The sequence below is a fragment of the Trematomus bernacchii genome, unplaced genomic scaffold, assembly GCF_902827165.1.
Source record: "Trematomus bernacchii unplaced genomic scaffold, fTreBer1.1, whole genome shotgun sequence".
Lineage (NCBI taxonomy): Eukaryota > Metazoa > Chordata > Actinopteri > Perciformes > Nototheniidae > Trematomus > Trematomus bernacchii.
The window spans coordinates 1,073,522-1,092,477 of NW_022987720.1; the positions used below are offsets into that span (position 1 = coordinate 1,073,522).

Consider the following 18,956-nt stretch of genomic DNA (forward strand, 5'->3'; position numbering starts at 1 on the left):
TATAATTCAAAGAGGTCCAGATCCTCAAATGTTCTACCAGCAAAGGTCAGAACCTCATATTGTAGAAGTAGCTTACTATGATCTAACTCTACATCTTTCTTTATTCTTTTGTTTTCTACTTCCTAATATGGCTGCTGAGTGGTGAGCTCATTGGTGAGCCAAGAAACGGTGCTTGGTTTTAAAAATGCCTGTTCAATCTTTGTGGAGGAGGCCTGACTCAAAGCTGTAAAACAATCCAGTAACAGACAGAAAATAAACATTGCTCTGTGAAGATTATTTATTCTCATGAATTGATCAGAAATTATTAACAGACTCAATAAATGAAATAAACAGGAGACATTCATAATTGTTGGAGATACTTGCCTACTTTTGAACTCAAACTGAGCAGGCTATTAGTTTATTTAACAAAAAATACACCCAGACACTTCAATACATTGACTTTCTAGCCAATTACTCCAAAGAAAAAATATTTAATTCAACCACATCAATCAGAAAATAAAACACAATCCAAGAAAGTATTTTTCATTAGTGTATGTATCAGATGCCAGAGACAAGTTTGGCATACCGAGTGAAATAGTAGAATTTTTTTTATTTTTATTATGTTATGTTCATAATTCTGGGTGAGAAAAAAACTTGAGAAATAACTGCACACTACTGCGTTGTATCATAAATATTCTGTTTCCTGTTGGAGCATTTCTTTAATCTGTACAGTTTTAGTGCTAGTTGGGGCGTGTTCAGAAGGCTCGGAAAAGCTGTGGTGTTTCTCAATGTCAAGGAAGGATGCTCCAGAGCCACTATTTCAAGGATGCTACGTCATCGAGTCCCGCCGAAGGACTGTTCCAATGTCCAGGCAGGCTCGTTGGAATTCTACCGAGCCCGGCGTCCTTTGTAGCGAGAAATTTCGAGGCTGCCCATGTGTATCCTCCGCGGTCTTAAAATCCCCACAATGTAAGGCGGTGCCTCTCATATGACGCACACCTGCACACTTGCTCGCCTGTTCCACTCTTCGTTTTCCGAATGCCAGGAAGGATTCTTGCCTAGCTTCTGAAGGAAGTGACTCGGAAGACAGGTGCTACCAAGGAAGCGTCCTCGACATTGAGAAACACCCCTGGTTTGGCATGTATCCCAGGTGGAGGAAGGAAGATTGGGCTTCCCTCTCGAGGTTAGCCAGTTCCAGGACCGTTGGTGCCAGAGCATCCACGTGACCCTTGTAGTTACCACCTAGACAAGGGCAACCGGTTTGTTAGTCATGCTCAACACAACTGCAGTGGATGTATCTTTAGCAAAGTTACCAGCAAATCTATGCAATGATTATGATAACAAAAACTGCCAATTTGTAAGCAGTTTAAAACATACGTCCCAAAGCCATACGCTGACCATAGGTGACCTTTCCATCAAAGTCATCCAAAGGTACTTTGATGTCTGGCTCGCACTGTGTGACGGTGCACTTCAGATGCTCCTCAATATCTGACAGGAGCTGTGGAGAGAGGAAAGGGAATAAAAGACACAAGTAGAATAGAGAATACACAATGGTTAGTGTGGAATTATGTCATAAGGGTCAAAAGTGTGTGTGCTCAAGCTTTCAATGCTTCCAAATTAGCAAAACCTTTCTGCTCATTGGAGTTTTACTTTGAATGTTTGCATCTGCTTCCTATCAAATCACTTAAAAAGCCCTCTGCTGAATCAGTTGTATATCAAATTACAGATTTTCCTAGCTTGATTTAGTTTGTTTCTGCATCTTTGTTCACCTCTTTCTCTTTGTACCAGATGGTGCAACCTCCGTCCTCCTTCAGTCGCGTGTTGTAGCAGCCTCTGCCTCTGTTCGCACAAACGTGGTACCACACCTGCACATATGAAGAAAACATTTAATTTGAACTTCTTTTAAAAAGTGATGTATAATTAAAATGAATTAGCATATTTCTGTATCTCTGCTACCTTCTCCTTTTCCATAGCAACCAAGGAAATGGCCAGTCCCATTCTGCAAGTTAAAATCAAAAGAAATTATTTTCAGTTAAATCAGTGTAATGAGACATTTTAAAAGGTATATTGTGTGAATTTACAAACAAAACTAATATGGTGACAGAGGAAAATAATAATTGTAACTCCTCTTCAGCCAAAATACACAAACTCAGTTAGTCTCAGGTTGTCAGCGCTTACCTCTCGGCTCTTCCGACTCAGCCGATACAATGGACGTAATTCTGCTTCTCATCTGGCAGGGTGACGTTAATCACTGGAGAAAGATGAAGAGAGCGGTCTTATATAAAAACATTTATGATTGTGTGATGACCGCTGGTCCGTTTTATTTTGAAGATCTGAAATATTTACCATACGGAACTCCGTGGACGTCAATTCCTCTGGCAGCTACATCTGTGCAGATCAACAACCTCACTTATTTTTTCTGTGAACACAAGAAGATCTTACAACATAAATAGACTGGTTGTCATCCATAAAAAAGGTATCATTAAGTTCTTGTTGTTTTACCTTGAAACGCTCCAAGTTAGTCTTCCTCTCATTGGGTTTACGATCACCATGGAGACAAACGCAGGACAACTGGTGGCTTTTACTGTCCGGACCTAAAGAAAAGACACCAAAACTGAGTGTTTATTCTGATTTTTTTTCATAGAAAATAAGTCAAACATCAATTAATTCCTTATTACTTTATGTGTGTGTATGTCTAGTGATAGCTGAAATTCTCAGTAGTACTCATACCTCCTCCTTGCTGAATGAAGTACTGTTCCATGTTGTCGCAGTCGATCTTGGTGCGACAGAAGATTATGGCCTGGTCCATCTTGTGCTCTTTGATGGCCCTCACTGTGTACTCGCCCTTTAGTATCTTGATGGCTTCTGACCACAGCTGGTGAGCACAAACAAGCATCGTTAACATATTCTTTTAATTCATCTGCACCTCACATATAAAAACGTTTTCAGAAAATACCCCAAAATTGCTTTGACAGTCATCTAAGTGTGTTGTTTTGTGCTTAATTTACCGTTTAAAATGGTCTGAAAAAGGATACAACTGATTTGTTGTCACATATGTGATTTATCTGAAGTGTTACCTGCAGTCTCTTGCCATCAGAGGTGACCTGAGGGATTTGGTTATGAATCTTGTTGATAAACTCTGTATAGCCTGCGGACAGAAGGCCATCCTGAGGGATACAGGGAACACAGAAAAATGATGAGTGACTTCAGGGATGGTTATGCTATGAAAATCACTGATTAAACATGAACTGTACTTTGATGGATGCAAAAATGAATGCTTCTGATTTTAAAAAGCGAAATACTCAAGATGTGTTGTACATACACACTCATCCAGGACGAGAAAGCGGACTTGGGACAGACTGAGCTTCCCGGTGGATATGAAGTCGTACAGTCTTCTGGGTGTTCCCACGACAATGTCAACCTTGACACAAAAAATCTGAAACAGAAGAGGCAAACAAGGCAAAACATATCTGTTAGTTAAAAATACTTCAAGTGTAAACTCAGTTTGTTTGGAGACGGTACATGTCGCACACCACCAATCACCAACAGGTTCCTGTAAGTAAGCCACATCAAAAAATTACTGCATTACTGATATCAACATTTAAAATTGATCACTGGCTCCATCTGCTGGTATAAAACAAAAATGTCATCTACAAAAGATAATGCAGGGAAATATAAAAAGTATAACACTGTTAAATGTGCAGAACGTATATTTGTAGATATGGCTCAGCATAAGTACTACACAGGAAATGGTTTTCCGATGTTTGTGAAATCCAGTGTTGTTAATACCTCACTAAAGTCATACCTGAGTTTGGGGTTATCCACGTATTTCGCAGATTGAATGACATTGTTGGTCCATGGCAACAAACCCACTCTTGGGGGCATTTTTAAAGTCTTCTCCTCCAAAGTTGAACTTCAGCTCTGCATTCTTGAACACAGATAAGAAAAAGAGCCATTTGTATGGTGTAAAACTGGCACCTGTTTTTTTAATCCAACATTACTTTGATGTGATACCTTTAGAACGCAGGAGGCAAAGAAGGGCTGACTCTTCAATTGTTGAGGGATCTCAAAAGCCACACCCAGGTCATTACCTGAAGAGAAGAAGACAAGAAACATGAGAAACATTGCTATAGTGCCCCAATTAGTTAATGATAATAATATGAATGATAACTACTAGGACCGCACCAGGGTTTCCCACACATAGACTTTACTTGGGCGGGCCGCCCAGGTATATTAACGGCCCGCCCAAGTATATTTTGCGACCCATTTAGGTATTTCTTTTTTTTTGTATCCGTCCGCGACCACGACTCCATCTGTGATCAATTAACTTGTGGACAATGATCCCTCGCTCTACGCCTCCTGTACCCAGGCCCGGGCTGGCCATCGGGAGGACCGGGGGGTTTCCCGATGGCCTGGCCTGTTAAGTGGCCTGCCTCACACAGGGTGACTGGCTGTCTACATGATGTGGCCTGCCGACATGGCAGGTCACCTCATAGTAGTACTTCCCTGGACAAATAAAGACATAAATAAGAACCGGAACAGTTGCAAAGAAATAAATGCTTGTTCATTTTTGTAAGACAATTGAAGAAATGGTTAGTTCCCCTGTGAAATGTGAATGTTGTCATGTTGTACCTTTGGTAACCCCTTTTGTTGAGCGACAGCCATGCCACTCTTTGAACTCCCTGCTCTGGCACCGTCCATCTGGACCAATTGCTGTACAAGTAAAAAGCAAAAAGAGCAGAGCTTTAGGTTAGAATGTCCTTAAGTGAATGTGATATTACATGCTATTTTTTCTCTGCTTACCAAAGGCTGGGCTGCGGTCATAAGGATTCATCTGCCAGTTGTTGAAAACTGAGTCAAAACAAAGAAACAAGCAGGTTAGATATCTGCACGGCACAGAACACCACTTTCATACTTTGTAATATAATGGATCGTCAATATGAAACTGGTCCTTTGAGATCTTTAAGTCTAGAAAGTTCTGTGCAATGTTATGAACAGTTTTTAGCAGGCATGTTAGACATACAGACTGCATACAAAAACATAATTCATATTAGGGGGGTCTCACTAGTTCCTCCAGTCTTGCCCTCCTGCTCATCCTTCAGGGTCTCATACACAACCTAGATCACTGGCATACTGAAGGCCTGTGGATTAGAAATGATTACACATACAATTTTTTATGTTTCCAACTTGGGCTGATGTTTAAATGCAAACTGTATATGTTAGTTGTATTATAATCTGAGTGACTGTCAAGTACTTACCCCTGTTTTACCACTACCAGTTTATGTTGCCTGAAAAAGGGAATGAAAATGGAGAATGAGACAGAAACTTGGAGTGTTCAAATTTTGAATAAGAAATAAAGAGGGAGGCCTACCATAAGCACATCTCCTCCACCAAGAATAAGTGGAATATAGACTCTGCCTGGATGTCAGTAGGTAGCCTGAAACGCAATGATTGCAATAAATCAGTTTAGTGTCAACTGTTAAGCTTGCAGAAATGTCTAACAGGTCAAAACAATGTGCACACAGATATCACAAAACAGACGTAGATTTGGCCAAGTAAGCCTGAATGACTTACAGCCAGTCTAACTCTTCCACAGCCTGCGCTATTTCAAGCATAACACCCATTTCTGTTGAACAAAATACATATTTAAGGTTTCACTGCACTCACGTGGTTTTTAAAATTAAAGTAATGTTGAATTCATGCAACATGAACACGGTTAGATTGATAAATATTCTTACCCGAAAACGCTGCCATTATTGCTGCTACGAATGTAACTTATACGGATGTTAACGTGTTCGGCTCGGTGCAACTCCTTTAGTGGTCCTGCAAATAAGCCTTGTATCATTGGTTCCGGTTGGTGAGTTCGTAAAATACGGTTAATATATAATTGCAAATATACAAGGAGGGCTACGACAGCATATATGTCTGTGTTTAAACATCATAGCATTTAAGTTATTATCAAGCCATGAGAATACTTAACTTGGGCTGTAAGCTACATTTTCCAAACGCGGTTCCCTGATAAATGTTGTCCAGTGCTGCTCCCCGTAGACTTTTTTGACAGGCTGTTCAAGTAAACATGGCTGAGGAAAGCCTGATAGAAGGCGAAGATGAAAACATTTTGTACGATTTACTTGTTATTAATGAATGGCCGGCAGAGACAGACACTCAGGTTGGTCAGACTTCTTTATTCCCGTTTTTTAGTTAGGTACGTGGTTATTTTGTCGAACATTTATCTGTAAAGATCACCCTCCGAGAGTCAACTCTTAATCAGTTGCATGGGTTCAGCCGCTCAAAGCCACGTAGCACAACACATTGCTAGCCAAATCCTCATATTCTCCTTGCACATTGACCTATAGTGTAGCTTTCATTTTTCATCATGATTACTTTTGCAATCAGCAGTTAAGTTCCATTCATTCGGTAACATTGATATTCCGCGCCATTAAGCGAGCCATAGCCTAACAAGTATGTGGGTGCTAGCCTAACTTTGGCGCTATCACACGTTCATTAAAGTTAACACATAATAAATGATGACCCCGATGCTACTGACTACTACTCACATGTCACTTTCTAACATTTGCAGTTGCGGGGCAACAAGGAGCACAACACATCAGTTATTGCCAAAGCAGTGACAGGTAAGCTTTTCTATTTTTGTTGCCTAATTGTGATACTCTGCACAGCGAAAGGGGCACTTTACTTAATCACAAAATATATAATCAGCACCTGGCCCTTGACTATTATTTTTTTCAAATGTGTCTTTTCTCTCAAATTGATGCCCATCAGTATGCAAGGTATCTAAATAAGTAAGATATGCAAGTTTCCTTCCTAGCTTTATAACCAAGGAAACACATTTTCCCTAATCTTACTGTAGGAGGTGCCAGAATCATGTTCATCAGACCTGGAAAGTGCTATGTTTGAAATGATTGTAATGACATCCTTTGCATTAATTGGGGTAAAAAGACAGATTTTCACGTCATATCATTGTCTACAGTGCCTAATCTTTAAATAGAATGTGACAAGAGACAGCTGTTCCATAAAATATGTCATTACTACAGGGTTGCCATTGTTATGCTTACTAACTGTGATTTATTTCTTACAGGGCCATTCCGTCTAGTCTTGCACTACTTGTGGTACAGGTACGTTTATCAATATATTGCTAGCAGGTTTACGTGACTTGACATTATTTCCACATTGTGACTGACAGGCCACATGCAACTGTGATTCATGGTGCTCCAGTTATGTGGCTGTGTTTTACTACATTACATTTAAAACAAAGTTATTACTTTTAATGTCTGTAGACCGCTTGTATGTAAATTAACTATCTTTATGAATGCAAAAAAGGGTGTGTATTTTTTAAGCACTGACTATGAAATCATTTTTTGGTTTGGTACTTCAAAAAAGCTACACAAATATGGGTCTTAAGAATAATAATAATAATAATAATATAACTTTGCTCAGAATCTTTCCTATCACGGTGGCAGTCTTTTATGTTTGAATGATTATTTAAAATGACTATAATAGCCGCACTAACAATGAACTACCGATGTTACCTTGTTCAATTCACCTAGAGCCATTTTACTAGTTCTATTATTTGACCAAAATAGTAGGCCTGTGCTTTTCGCTTTAACCTGGAATTAAATAATTTATAAATAATCCAACACAACTGGAACCCTACCGGTTTATCTGTACCTCCTGAAAACTACTTCACAAAAGTCTCTAAGACACAATCCTTTATTCAAGATGCATCATTTTTTACCTTGCTCGTATCGCACAGTATCTGTTGAAACCTCTTTAACAGATGGCTTTATCTGGCCCGCATTGGATTCTGTAGTGCTGTAGCACCAAGGCCTGCTTATCTCATCAGCAGGTGGTTAGCTAGCACCATCAATACACTCATTAAATATTTAAGACCTCCTCTAGTCATGCTTGTCTCTTAGCTTCCCTTCTCTTTTTGTGGATGAGAAATCAGGGATTTTATTACAGTACAAAGGACCCAGCAGAGTGGGCTGAATTCCTTCCACGTGTCGTAGTAAAATACAAACATGCAATGTTGATAAACTTTCAAATGCATATTTTGTTGCTAAACAAGATTTTGTGAGAATCAATTTCACCAAATCCTCAACTGCACAGCAAATCAAATCAATCCAATAGCACCAGCGGTGGCAAAATCTCCACTACTTGCACACTAAGAAAGGCAGTTTACAGGACTGATAAAACTCAAAACAAAACTGCACTCTTCAGATCAACATCTGTTTGACATAATGTTTACATTAAATAACCTCTAAATTAATTACTAGTACATTTATAATTTTATGATGGTGATTGTAATACGTATTTTTATTTAAAAATAAAAACAACATTTCTAAAGTTCATTTATCTAATAAAAAACAAAAAAATACATTATCTAATTGTAATGTAATGCTAAACTATTTTTTTTAAAACTTACTTTTATCCTACTTTTATTATTTAATTCAAGTTATTGTAATTTAACTTTAACTACATTTTGGGTATTGTATTTTTTATGTTACTGAATGTTTTAAGTGAATTGATTTATTTTTTATTTGAACTTAAATATATTTTAAAATTATATTTCATTTAGTTAAAAAAAGTCTCATCTATGCTAATATATCTCTCGCTCACACTTTAATGTAGTGATCAATGTTTTACATCAGATTCACTGACTTTTCAACCAATCACTCTAGACACAGTGATTAAGAATGATGTTATCCATAGCAACAGGTTGGACCCGTTGCTCTCATCAGATTTGTGAAAGTTTAAGGGAGGAAACTCTTTGCTGGGAACTTTTACCCCTCATTAAACTGTTTAGCTGTTTCTTATTCTGATTCATTAACATGTTAATTCCTTGATTTGTTTGTTTGTTTCTGTAAACATCAGCCCCTCCAGCTCGTGTCTACCTCTGGGTCTTGTGCGCCTGGCCCATAAGCAGATCAACTGGCAGCTGGTGCTTGCAAGGTGCTATACACACACACACACACACACACACACACACACACACACACACACACACACACACACACACACACACACTCACACTCACACACACACACACACTCACACTCACACTCACACACACTCACACTCACACTCACACTCACACTCACACTCACACTCACGCACACACACACACACCTGAAAGCAGGCCATTTTCTTGCTGACTTGTTCTAAGCCTCCCTCTCGTTTGGTTTCCTCTCCCTTTTGCTTATCCCCTTGACCAATCATTTAATTCTACTCACTACAGCAGACACACCAACAGAAAGGCCGTTTTTTAATTGGCAATCGATCCCAGCATGTAAGATGGCATTAAGTGCGGTCAAATGATGCTGCAGATTTCCATTAGCTTGATGTGTTTGATCCTACAATTTCATTCCTGTCTGCCTTTTAAACCTTTCTCCTTTCATTTGAATTCCCTATCTATCCTTGATTATCTTTCTTTAACTATCATTGCTCTGTTTAATGCTCCCGATTATTATTGTTTCTCCTCTCTTCAAGCCATCCACCATTGGCTCTTATTACAGTCTTTATCTCCCTGCCCCTCCAGAGAGACACTCTTATCTTCCTTAATCACCATGGATTCATTTCACCTCCACTTTTTAAAATGTTGGTTATATTGACCTCCTCTCAATGCTCTCTTTTCTTTCTCTCTCTTGATCATTCCTGACCATCCTCTTGTTCTCTCCACAGTAATGGCAAACTGTTGGCGGTGGTTCAGGACCAGTGTGTGGAGATTAGGGTAATTATTGAACTCTCTCCCGCTGTTTGAAGCTCCCTGTCTTTGTGCGTGCGAGTGATAGAGAGAGTTTTAATTAACAAGATGGCTAATCACATCTCCCTTTTAAAAGAAATTAGCTGCAGTCTAAGCTTGTATCTGAAGAATAAAGCATCAATACAATCAAAGACAACTCAATCAGTCATAGTAGAAAACATTTGAGTCAATTTAGCAAACCTTTTGTGGCACTTCGGGCTACATAAAATAAATTAAAGCAAATTGAAAACCCAAGTGCTGCCTAAATGTTTCCATCATCGTCCAAAGCATACATGCACATGAGCGTGTTTGTGCTCATTTTGAGCTGTTGTAATTATTTTCCGACACAAATCCAATTTTCTCCCTTACACTGGAAAAATGTGCCCGCTCAGCACTGTGCTCCATTGACACAATGTAGTGCTTTAAATGGAGCAAAATTGAAATGAAAATCAATAGCAATAAAGCAGGTATACAAATATGTCTTGCTCTCTCTTCGACAGATTTGTCTCAAAGGGCTGCCTTCCTCTTGACCCTCTGCGTAATTGAAAGTCATTTTCACATATCAATACGTACAAATAAAGAAAGTATCTGTTGTTCACTCTGAGTCAGTTGACCCGATGTAATCGAGACCAATCTCCTCTTATGCCTCAGATTGATGTACTGGGTTTCTCCGTACTCCTTTGTACACACCCCTGTTGTTAAATCACAGAGTGTGTTATAGACTTGCTTTATGGCATTTGTCGGTGTGAGTGGGTGTTTTGTCGGCTCAAGGCCTTATCCATTGAGCTTTGTTTAAGAGTCTGTCTAAACACTGCCCACTCTCAAGACCCCTGTCTGCTTGATCCATTGAGCTACTACAGCTCGGAGGCCATAAGTGGCCATTATAACCCATGTTATATGAGGTCATCTAAAGCTAAAAGTTTGTATAGTTGCCCCCTTTGGTGTGTGTATCCTTGTCATGTCGCTGCTTTTTCACTGGTGTGTTTGCTCCTCAGGTCTGTGAGAGATGACTTTGGCTCGATCATTGGGAAGTGCCAGGGTAAGTCCCTCTCCGCCGTTTAATTTGAGCTCATAACACGTTTTTAACTTGTATTCTTCATTAACAGTGTCCATAGCCTGTGTTCGAACACTACTTGGAGTTTGTTTCAAAGCGAAATATCAACCATGGTGGCTAATTGGATTGTGTGAGAGGGACACAGATAATCACCCTCATCCCATACACTGCCACTCATTAGAAGCAGCCTCGTACTGGCTGATAAAATAAATCGCCTTTATTGTTTGATTAGCTATTAAATTAAAATGGCCTGCTGCGTTATTAATTACGTGAAACATGGGGAGGCCCAAACTTTCTGAAAGTAAATACACTTTGATGTTAGGAAGTCATTTCTTTTTTAGTATTGGGATTTTTTTATATTTAAAGGGAGTATGATTTTTTTTGGTTTCTGTTAGTTTACACATAGTCACGGAATAATGATACTGAAAATCCTACTCATTGTCTCTTTTAACAGTCACCTATCACTTTTCATGTCTTTTATACATGAAGATGTGTGCCCTCATATTCTCTCTCTTTTTGTCCTGATCCATTTATATAAAAACCTGTCTGAAAAGGAGCTGAACAGATTTTGGCCACAGAAGCGTGGCTATTGGATATTGGACATGTTGGATTTTGGCAGACAGTTATGAACACTGTCTCCCTCACAGATCTAACCAGACAACAGATTCATTGTCTGCAAGCAACAACTACACTGTAGCAACATTCACCAGGAATTATTAATAATTCTACAACCACAAACTGAAAAAAAAAGTCATATATAGATATAATTGCAAAAGATCTAAATATATTTGTTAAAGTGGACCTATCATGCTATATTTGAATAATATAGTGTAGGACCATACCTATATAAGGCATATTTATACTTTTTTTTTTTCAAAATACCAAACAGATCATGCATTTTAGCCATGCCTCATTTTGCTCAATTTGACAATTTCTAGCTCTGGGCAGATTCTGTGAGAACAGCACCATCTACTGGCCTGGCATATGTACTACATCGTCTCCAGCGCTTTCGAACGGCAATGGCCGTGGCTGTCTCCTCCTGATTGGTGGAGTTGGCCCAATAGCCGTAGCGCCACTGTCCTGACGTCAGAACAGTGTTCAAATCTGGATCAGTTTTTATCAGATCCGTTGCAGCCCCTTTTTTGGGTATGGAGGAAAATAGAGAGGGTTGTGTTTTCTGACACTTGGTGAGTTCCCTGGAACACCGGGGACACATATTCATGTATAAAAAACGTACAAAAGTGCATTTTGCATGATAGGTCCCCTTTAAATTAAAATAAATCTTCTGGAAACCAAAATCACACTATGTTCTCCACTTTTAGCCTACTCTTTTCTTAAATTGTTTCTACATTTTCATCATCTTTCCCGCCCCTTCTCTGTCTGTCTCTTTCTCTCACACTAAATGTGTTCGGCTCAGGCTACTTTTCATTGTGGCCCGTTGTTCTAATGTCTCAGAGTGTGGATAACAGTTGCCCCTGGGCCTGTGAAAAGCCAGCCTCCCTCCTCTTTTTCATTCCATTTTTATCTCTCCTTTTCATTTGACTTTGACTTCATTTCATTTCACGGAGATTTGTCCTAATGGATTTTGCTGTGATCCTGCCTTTTAATGGCATTTTATTTTAATGGAGGAGTGTGTGCGCGTGTCTGTGTAGCTTTTCCTGCTCGTACATCCGTGCGTGAATGCATCTGCTGCATCCACACCTGTGTATCACTCCCTGTCTCTCTCTCTCCCCCCTCTCTGCTCCTGTTACAGTGGAGTCGTCTCCCGCCCCCGTACATAATTCATAAGTGTTGAGCTCTGATAAATGCATTCGTGAGGCTTTAGATAGAAGGCTTCTGTTGGGTCGTTGAGTGTAATTCTCCCCAACTTCCACCCCCGCCATTGCTGGGAGAAAAAGAAGAAAAATAAAAACTAAATCCAGGACAGTAGCATCCAATTTCCCAGCTCCCGAAAAAAGCTATCTATGTGGAAATGGAGCCCTCTCAGCCGCAGAACAACATACTGTATACAAATCATAATGGGAGCGAAATCGGAGGGTAGCGTGTGAGTAAAATAGAAAAAAAAAGATTGAAATAGGAAGGAAAAGAGCAACAAAAGGACAGATTACAATTGGTTCCTATGCCTCCTACAATGGCTGCATGTTGTTGTCTGCTCCTCCTTAGTTGAGAGTCTCAAAGGTGCGTTAAATCGCCTACTTCCCGAGGTGCTTTCTGATACTTAGGCCTTAACATTTGGGGAGCTATTATTCCTCTCAGTGGGTGCCGTGCTCATTGTTTCCTGCTCTCTCTTTGTATTCCGCTTCTCTTCCATTCTCTTCCCCTCTCTATGTCTGTCTCGCCTCCCACCTCTCTCCTTTGTTCTTCATTTAAAATTCTAGTCATACAATATCCGACGCCTCCATTCGTTTTCAGTATTGCCCACCAGGGGTTGCGGCAGCATTCCTCAGCCAAGAAACTCGATACAATAAACGCCAATAGCGCTGTTATGTGATATCAACAAAAACATAACTTCCTTTTCATAACTTTATTGCTTTGCAGACAGGGCACCCGTGGTGGAAAATTACGCCTCACACTGTTTCTCAAATGTAGAAGCCTATGCAAAAAGGGTGTATCTTGAATACTTCATTGTTCTTGTGCCCAACACATTGTGCACATGTTTGTACAATAAAACTCTTAGCCTATTTCCCTCATGCTGTTTAATGTCTCATAAGAAAAATCAGGTATTCAAAACAGATCTGGGATCAGCCGCAGCCCTTCTATCAGAGTGGAATATGACAGGGAAGCCTTGAGAAATTGCCAGCAGGCGGAGATGTGCTTTATCACAGCAATATGGTTACACTCACAGCACTGCTGAGCCAGCAGATTGGTAAAACAGTAGCCTATACTTCAATAAAAGCTGGATTTATGATCCCCTCCCCCTTCCTCTCTGCCTCTCCACCTTTCTCCCCCCCCTCTCATTGGGAGCGCGCTTGGGAAACTGTGCAGTTTTTAAATTTGTTAACACTTTATTTTTTAATCGTTTTTATTATAAAGAAAAAACATACAGAATGTCATTGAGCAGTCAAATGCATACTGTAGATGCAACAGTGCACATTTCAACCAGACTGCCAAAAAGCTGATCAAATATACCCTCCACCCCCACCCAAAAAATTAAATGAGATAAGTATACACGTTCTCATAATAGACACAAAATAAAAAAATATATATATTCAAAACAAACAAAAAGACAAAATATATACAGCACCTACAATATTGCTTTAGAAATAGTTGTAGCCCAGATTTCAGCAACATTCTAGTCTATACACAATCATCTTCAAAGTGTTAAATCCAGCTTGCACTTCTCTACGTCTGTGATCAATGGCTGCCAGGCCTTATAAAATCTATCAGTAGATCCCTTCAGAGTGGACCGGATATTCTCTAGTTGCAAAAACTGCAACAAATCTCTAATCCAGTGAGTATGGGTGGGAAACTGTGCGTCTTTGAGAGACAATTATTGAGATGTATTACTATAACTATCCTTCATACATGAATTGGATAGGTCCTTAGACCCACTGTGTTGATGTATGGCATTAGCTTCATCCTTCTTCTCCCATCTGTATCCATCATTGGCACTCCTCAGAACACCAGGGATTATTCACAGAGAGTCTGGTTTAATAACAAATCTCTGGCTTCCTGAATCTCTCCTCACCCTTTCTCCGTTTTATGAGCTTTCAAGTCTTTTATTCTTCTTTCTCCTGCCACAGTGCCAAAGGACCCAAACCCCCAGTGGCGAAAGGCGGCATGGAGCCACGACTGCACCCTGCTGGGCTACGCCGACAGCACTGGCACCGTGCGCCTCTTCGACCTCATAGGCAGCGAACTCTTCGTCATCCCTCCGGTAACCGTGCCTGTCCCTCCTCTTTGATGTCATCAAACACCCAGAGTCCCCATTCAAGCTGGCCCTGTTTCTGAAATGCCTTTTACTTTTATTTTGCATGCATTGATGCTAATTGACCAGGCAGGTGGAGCATATGGAAACTCAGCATTACCTTGATTTCTTGTCAGTATTATCGTATTCTTCTCAGATGATTTGTTTAAATACAATGTTTATTAGAGCTAAGAGCTTGGATGACTAGATTAATCAATCAACAAAAAGATAATTGCTGTTGATAATGATGATTTTTATATCATATAAGTAATGTTTTATGGGAAAATGCCCCCAAAATATTGAATGCTTATTAATGCTTTATATCAGTGGTTCTCAACTGGTTAGGCCTCGGGACCCACTTTTTACTTGGTCAATAGATCGCGACCCAACATTTTGAAGCACTCAAATCTATTCAACAAAAAATCGTGCTGTAATATATACGCTTTTGAGCATACAATATTAATAAAAGTGAAGTACAGTGCATATATCCCTTATATCCCTTCACAGAACTAAAGTATGCTTTTAAAAAAGGTTTAATGAGATGATTAAACTGCTGAACTATATAAAAAGGCACACATGCTGAAAACCCAACCCCAGCAGGGGGGTCTGGGGGGATTCTCCCCCAGGAGATTTTTAGAAATACTAACATAAACTACGCATTCTGGTACACTCTGAGAAGAAAATAAATAAATCATACATATTAATAATATTTTATGCCATTGTTTGTTTTTCACTTAGTTCACAGAGAGAAGAGCAAATAGGAGAGAGTCTGTGTGAATTACTTTGTGGGTAAGGGTAGATAGCCCCCATTGTTCTGTGACCTGTCAGTCATCAAACCGGGGGTCATATTTCATTATGTGTTCATTTCTATCTGAAGTTGTACCCATGGATGTATAAAGAATAGTTCTACCGCAGTTATTCTCCGTGGGGACTTCCGGCAACAATCTTGATTCTGATTGGCCAGAAGACTCGAAAAAACATCAGCAGAGATGTTTTATTGAGAAGATGATCACTACGTGACAGAAGTTTTCAAAACCGTTTATGGTCTCTGGTACTTCCAGTCCAACGCCTACTGCATGCACAGCTTTAGAAAATCGGTCCTTCAAAATAAAAGTTTGCCTTTTTTCCCAAAAAAAAAAAAAAAAAAAATTCCAATTTTTTTTTAAAACTTTTTTTTCTTCACTCACACATCCGTGACCCACTTGAAACGGCTCCGCGACCCACCAGTTGAGAACCACTGCTTTATATCATATTAAACTGAATATCTTTGGTTCATGAACGGAAAAAACATGAGAAACTGGAATGGAGATTTTTCACTAATTTCAGACAATTTATAGAATTGTTATAGAACAATTAATCCATTTCTTTTGTAAGATAACACTTTATTGTAAGCAAATTAACTATATAATTTCATCTAAATCTAAATGTATCTAGAAAATAATTGTCCCATTAATCCATAATTGAAAAAATAACATTAGTTTCAGTCCTAATTTACCACTTATTTGTTCTTTGGAAAAACAATGACTGACCTGGTTCTGGTTCTTTAAAAAAATACATAATCAGATTATAAATTGGATAAATGCAGCTTGTTATCCTACCATCAGATTTGACTCTACAGTGACATAGTTATGCGCTCTCACACATCTATAGTCTGGGCTCCAGAGAGCGGTTGGGCCGTGTTCTGTTCTCACTGAAGCACACTTTCACTGGGCACTTTGAGCTGCCTGTCACCTTTCTTAAAAGAAAACGTCTCTCTGTGCCCTCTTTGTTTGTCACGCCTGCTTTTTTCTTTCATGTGTCTGATGCTTCTTCTCATCTCTCTTTCTTCTTCTTTGCTCATACAGTCCCAATCTTTTCTTCTCCATCTTCATCAACTTCTCTCTTTAATTCTTCCTCCCTAGATCCTCCTCTCCTATCCTCCTCGAGCATTTGTCTTATTCTCACATGTCTGTCTCTGAGTAGCTCTGCCATCCCCTCTTACTTTAATGTCCTCTGTGTGCTGAATATTATCATTCCTCCATTTCTATCCATCATTCTTTCTGCCCCTCTATCCGCCCTGTCAGAGATGATGAGCGCTGACACTCCTCCCCCCCAGTCTCCTTTAGTGCGACTTTACTTCGTTATGTAGCTACAGTATGTGTGTCTGCGCACTTCCACCAGCACCCCCCACCTCTGTTCCTCTTGTTTGTCACTGTTAAGTGCACACGCCGGTGACATTCTGCTATTTCTGGAGGAGACGATAAAAAAAGTCAATTTGACAGAGAGTAGCTAGCATGAAAAAAAGTAAAATGTGCTTCCCTCCATCCCCCATCTCTCTTTCACTTTTTTTGTGTCTTATCTTTTGTTCCCTGCCTTCCCTGTCGCATCATTTTCTTTCTTAATCTTTTTTTTCCCCTGCCTGTTTTATGTTCTTTAACAATTGCCGTTGATGTGACACATCTTTGTTGTGTGTCCTTGTAAAAACTTTGTGAGGGCACAAACTGATAGATAATTATACACATTTCTTTACTTTTTTTGATTTTCTCTATAATTTACATCAGTAACTTTCACACTGTTGTTGACTCTCCTTTTTTTTTATCTCCTTGTCAGTCGGTGAGCTTTCCCGGGGATTTCAGTTGTGCAGTGGCAGGCCTGATCTTCCTGGAGTACACAGGCAGCGCCCATTGGTCGGCCGAGCTGCTCGTTATCACGTACGGGGGCGGGCTCAAGAGTTACCTGGTCAGGTGAGAGACAAAACTGCTTCACTCATACAGATGTAGCACTCCAGATAGGACGCCAATGGGTGTGTCCCAACCAAAAACCCAGCGGATCCCAGTGGCTGGGGGCGTTGCCAAATTGCTAGAGGGCGTTGCCAAATTTCCCCATTTGTTCAATTACAGGATTTAACCATGAGATGGCGCTTCATTCACAAATACACACAGACAACTTGGTGTTGTAGAACTTAGTCTGTTTGCAATGTTGCAGCTCTGCAGTTGTGTTTGCTGAATACTGTAGCATTTAATCACTTATTTGTTATGGTTTTCACAAGCTGCTATAACGAAAAAACATCAATATTTTAGATCAAATAAAGTATATCTAATCTTATTATCTTAATTGTAATTCAATAATATATAGTCCTTTATATATTAAATAATCATAATAATGTAAATGTTTACACTTCTTTATTTGTTATGCTCATACTTTTACCTTTACAATAGTTTGCTTTATGCAGTATATTTGTTGTAATATTGTTGTGGTGTTTTTACACAGTACAGTAGATCGAAGTAAATCAAGTTATACATTAAGATAAGATAAGATAAGATGGACCTTTATTAATCCCCGTGGGGAAATTCAGTTGTTCAAACAGCAACAGGGTGAGAGTGAAAAACAGGACAGCACAGATTCACACAGATTAATAAAATCAAAAATAAGATCAGCGATAAAAATAAAAATAAAAATAATAATAATGAGAAACTATGAAATAAGAAATGAATAAAATTAAAATGTAAATATCATATATTATAATGTATTGTATTATTAAGTAATATCATACATTAACCCCATTATAGCAGATGCCACATTGAATGGATGAACACATTTATGCATCAATAATTACAACAGAGTATTTCTAAATACAAGTTGTAAAAATACTTGTATGTATTTATTACTAATAACATAATGATTAATTTCAGATGATAATACTTTTCAGGGTTAGGGTTAGGTCCGGTCTGACAGCGCTTAGCTCTCTGCTGCAGAGAGGAAGAGAAGATCACTGCTCTAAACAAAGTCAAAAATCAACATACAGTAGGCAACATAGGGGCTGGGGGCTGGTGAACGGTATGGTCAATGTTTGTAAACACTGTGAAATGTTGACTTTATTTGATCATTTCAGTTAAAAACTAATGTTCATATTTCTCTTTTTGAGAAGAGAAATATGAATATGTTAGTGGCTGACCCAGCCCCATGGTCTGTCACAGTAGTGCGGGAAAGAGAAGTGCACTGTTTTGCCTAAGTCACTTACTCCAGAAGTACTAAGGCGTAAGTCAGGTTTCAAATTGCCTAAGTCACAACAACATGTTCGTAAATTGGCCTAAGTAATCTAATCCTCTTATTTTACACAATTGACAGACAGTGTTATTTGTACGTCAATAGTCATATATTGTCATAACCTTTTTGTGTGAAATCATTAATATTATTATTATTTCCGCCCACTGTTTGGCGAGCTGCATGAGAAACTGACGGGCTGTCAGGAGAGAGAGAGAGGGAGAGAGGAAAAG

At 39.2% G+C, this 18,956-nt stretch overlaps 2 protein-coding genes across 14 annotated transcripts in view; one reads left to right on the plus strand and one right to left on the minus strand.

The window, feature by feature from the left end:
• Window positions 1–255: 255 nt before the first annotated feature.
• LOC117493518 (ATP-dependent RNA helicase DDX1-like) lies at window positions 256–2,400 on the minus strand. Of its 6 annotated transcripts, none has more exons than XM_034144121.1 (7): window positions 2,326–2,398; window positions 2,158–2,230; window positions 1,936–1,978; window positions 1,749–1,844; window positions 1,415–1,477; window positions 1,109–1,221; window positions 256–752 (listed from the first exon to the last, which is right to left on the minus strand). In XM_034144121.1, exons 3-7 carry the CDS (start codon window positions 1,975–1,977, stop codon window positions 665–667), a joined length of 402 nt encoding a protein of 133 aa, XP_034000012.1. In that variant the 5' UTR covers window position 1,978; window positions 2,158–2,230; window positions 2,326–2,398; the 3' UTR covers window positions 256–664. The 6 variants fall into 6 exon arrangements, with proteins under 6 accessions (XP_034000012.1, XP_034000013.1, XP_034000009.1 ...); XM_034144122.1 differs by having other exon boundaries at window positions 1,357–1,477; XM_034144118.1 differs by having other exon boundaries at window positions 256–1,221; window positions 2,331–2,400.
• Window positions 2,401–6,036: 3,636 nt separating this feature from the next.
• Window positions 6,037–18,956, plus strand: part of nbas (NBAS subunit of NRZ tethering complex) — a 183,114-nt gene continuing 170,194 nt past the window's right edge. Inside the window, exons 1-8 of one of the 8 annotated variants that reach the window (XM_034144125.1) lie at window positions 6,037–6,148; window positions 6,560–6,611; window positions 7,076–7,112; window positions 8,872–8,949; window positions 9,679–9,727; window positions 10,736–10,778; window positions 14,537–14,670; window positions 17,290–17,423. In XM_034144125.1, coding sequence (XP_034000016.1) covers window positions 6,056–6,148; window positions 6,560–6,611; window positions 7,076–7,112; window positions 8,872–8,949; window positions 9,679–9,727; window positions 10,736–10,778; window positions 14,537–14,670; window positions 17,290–17,423 — 620 coding nt within the window. In that variant the 5' untranslated portion in view covers window positions 6,037–6,055. Of the gene's footprint in view, window positions 6,149–6,559; window positions 6,612–7,075; window positions 7,113–8,869; window positions 8,950–9,678; window positions 9,728–10,734; window positions 10,779–14,536; window positions 14,671–17,289; window positions 17,424–18,956 lie in introns of those variants that run through there. The other 7 variants (XM_034144126.1, XM_034144127.1, XM_034144128.1 and 4 more) reach the window with 7 other exon arrangements.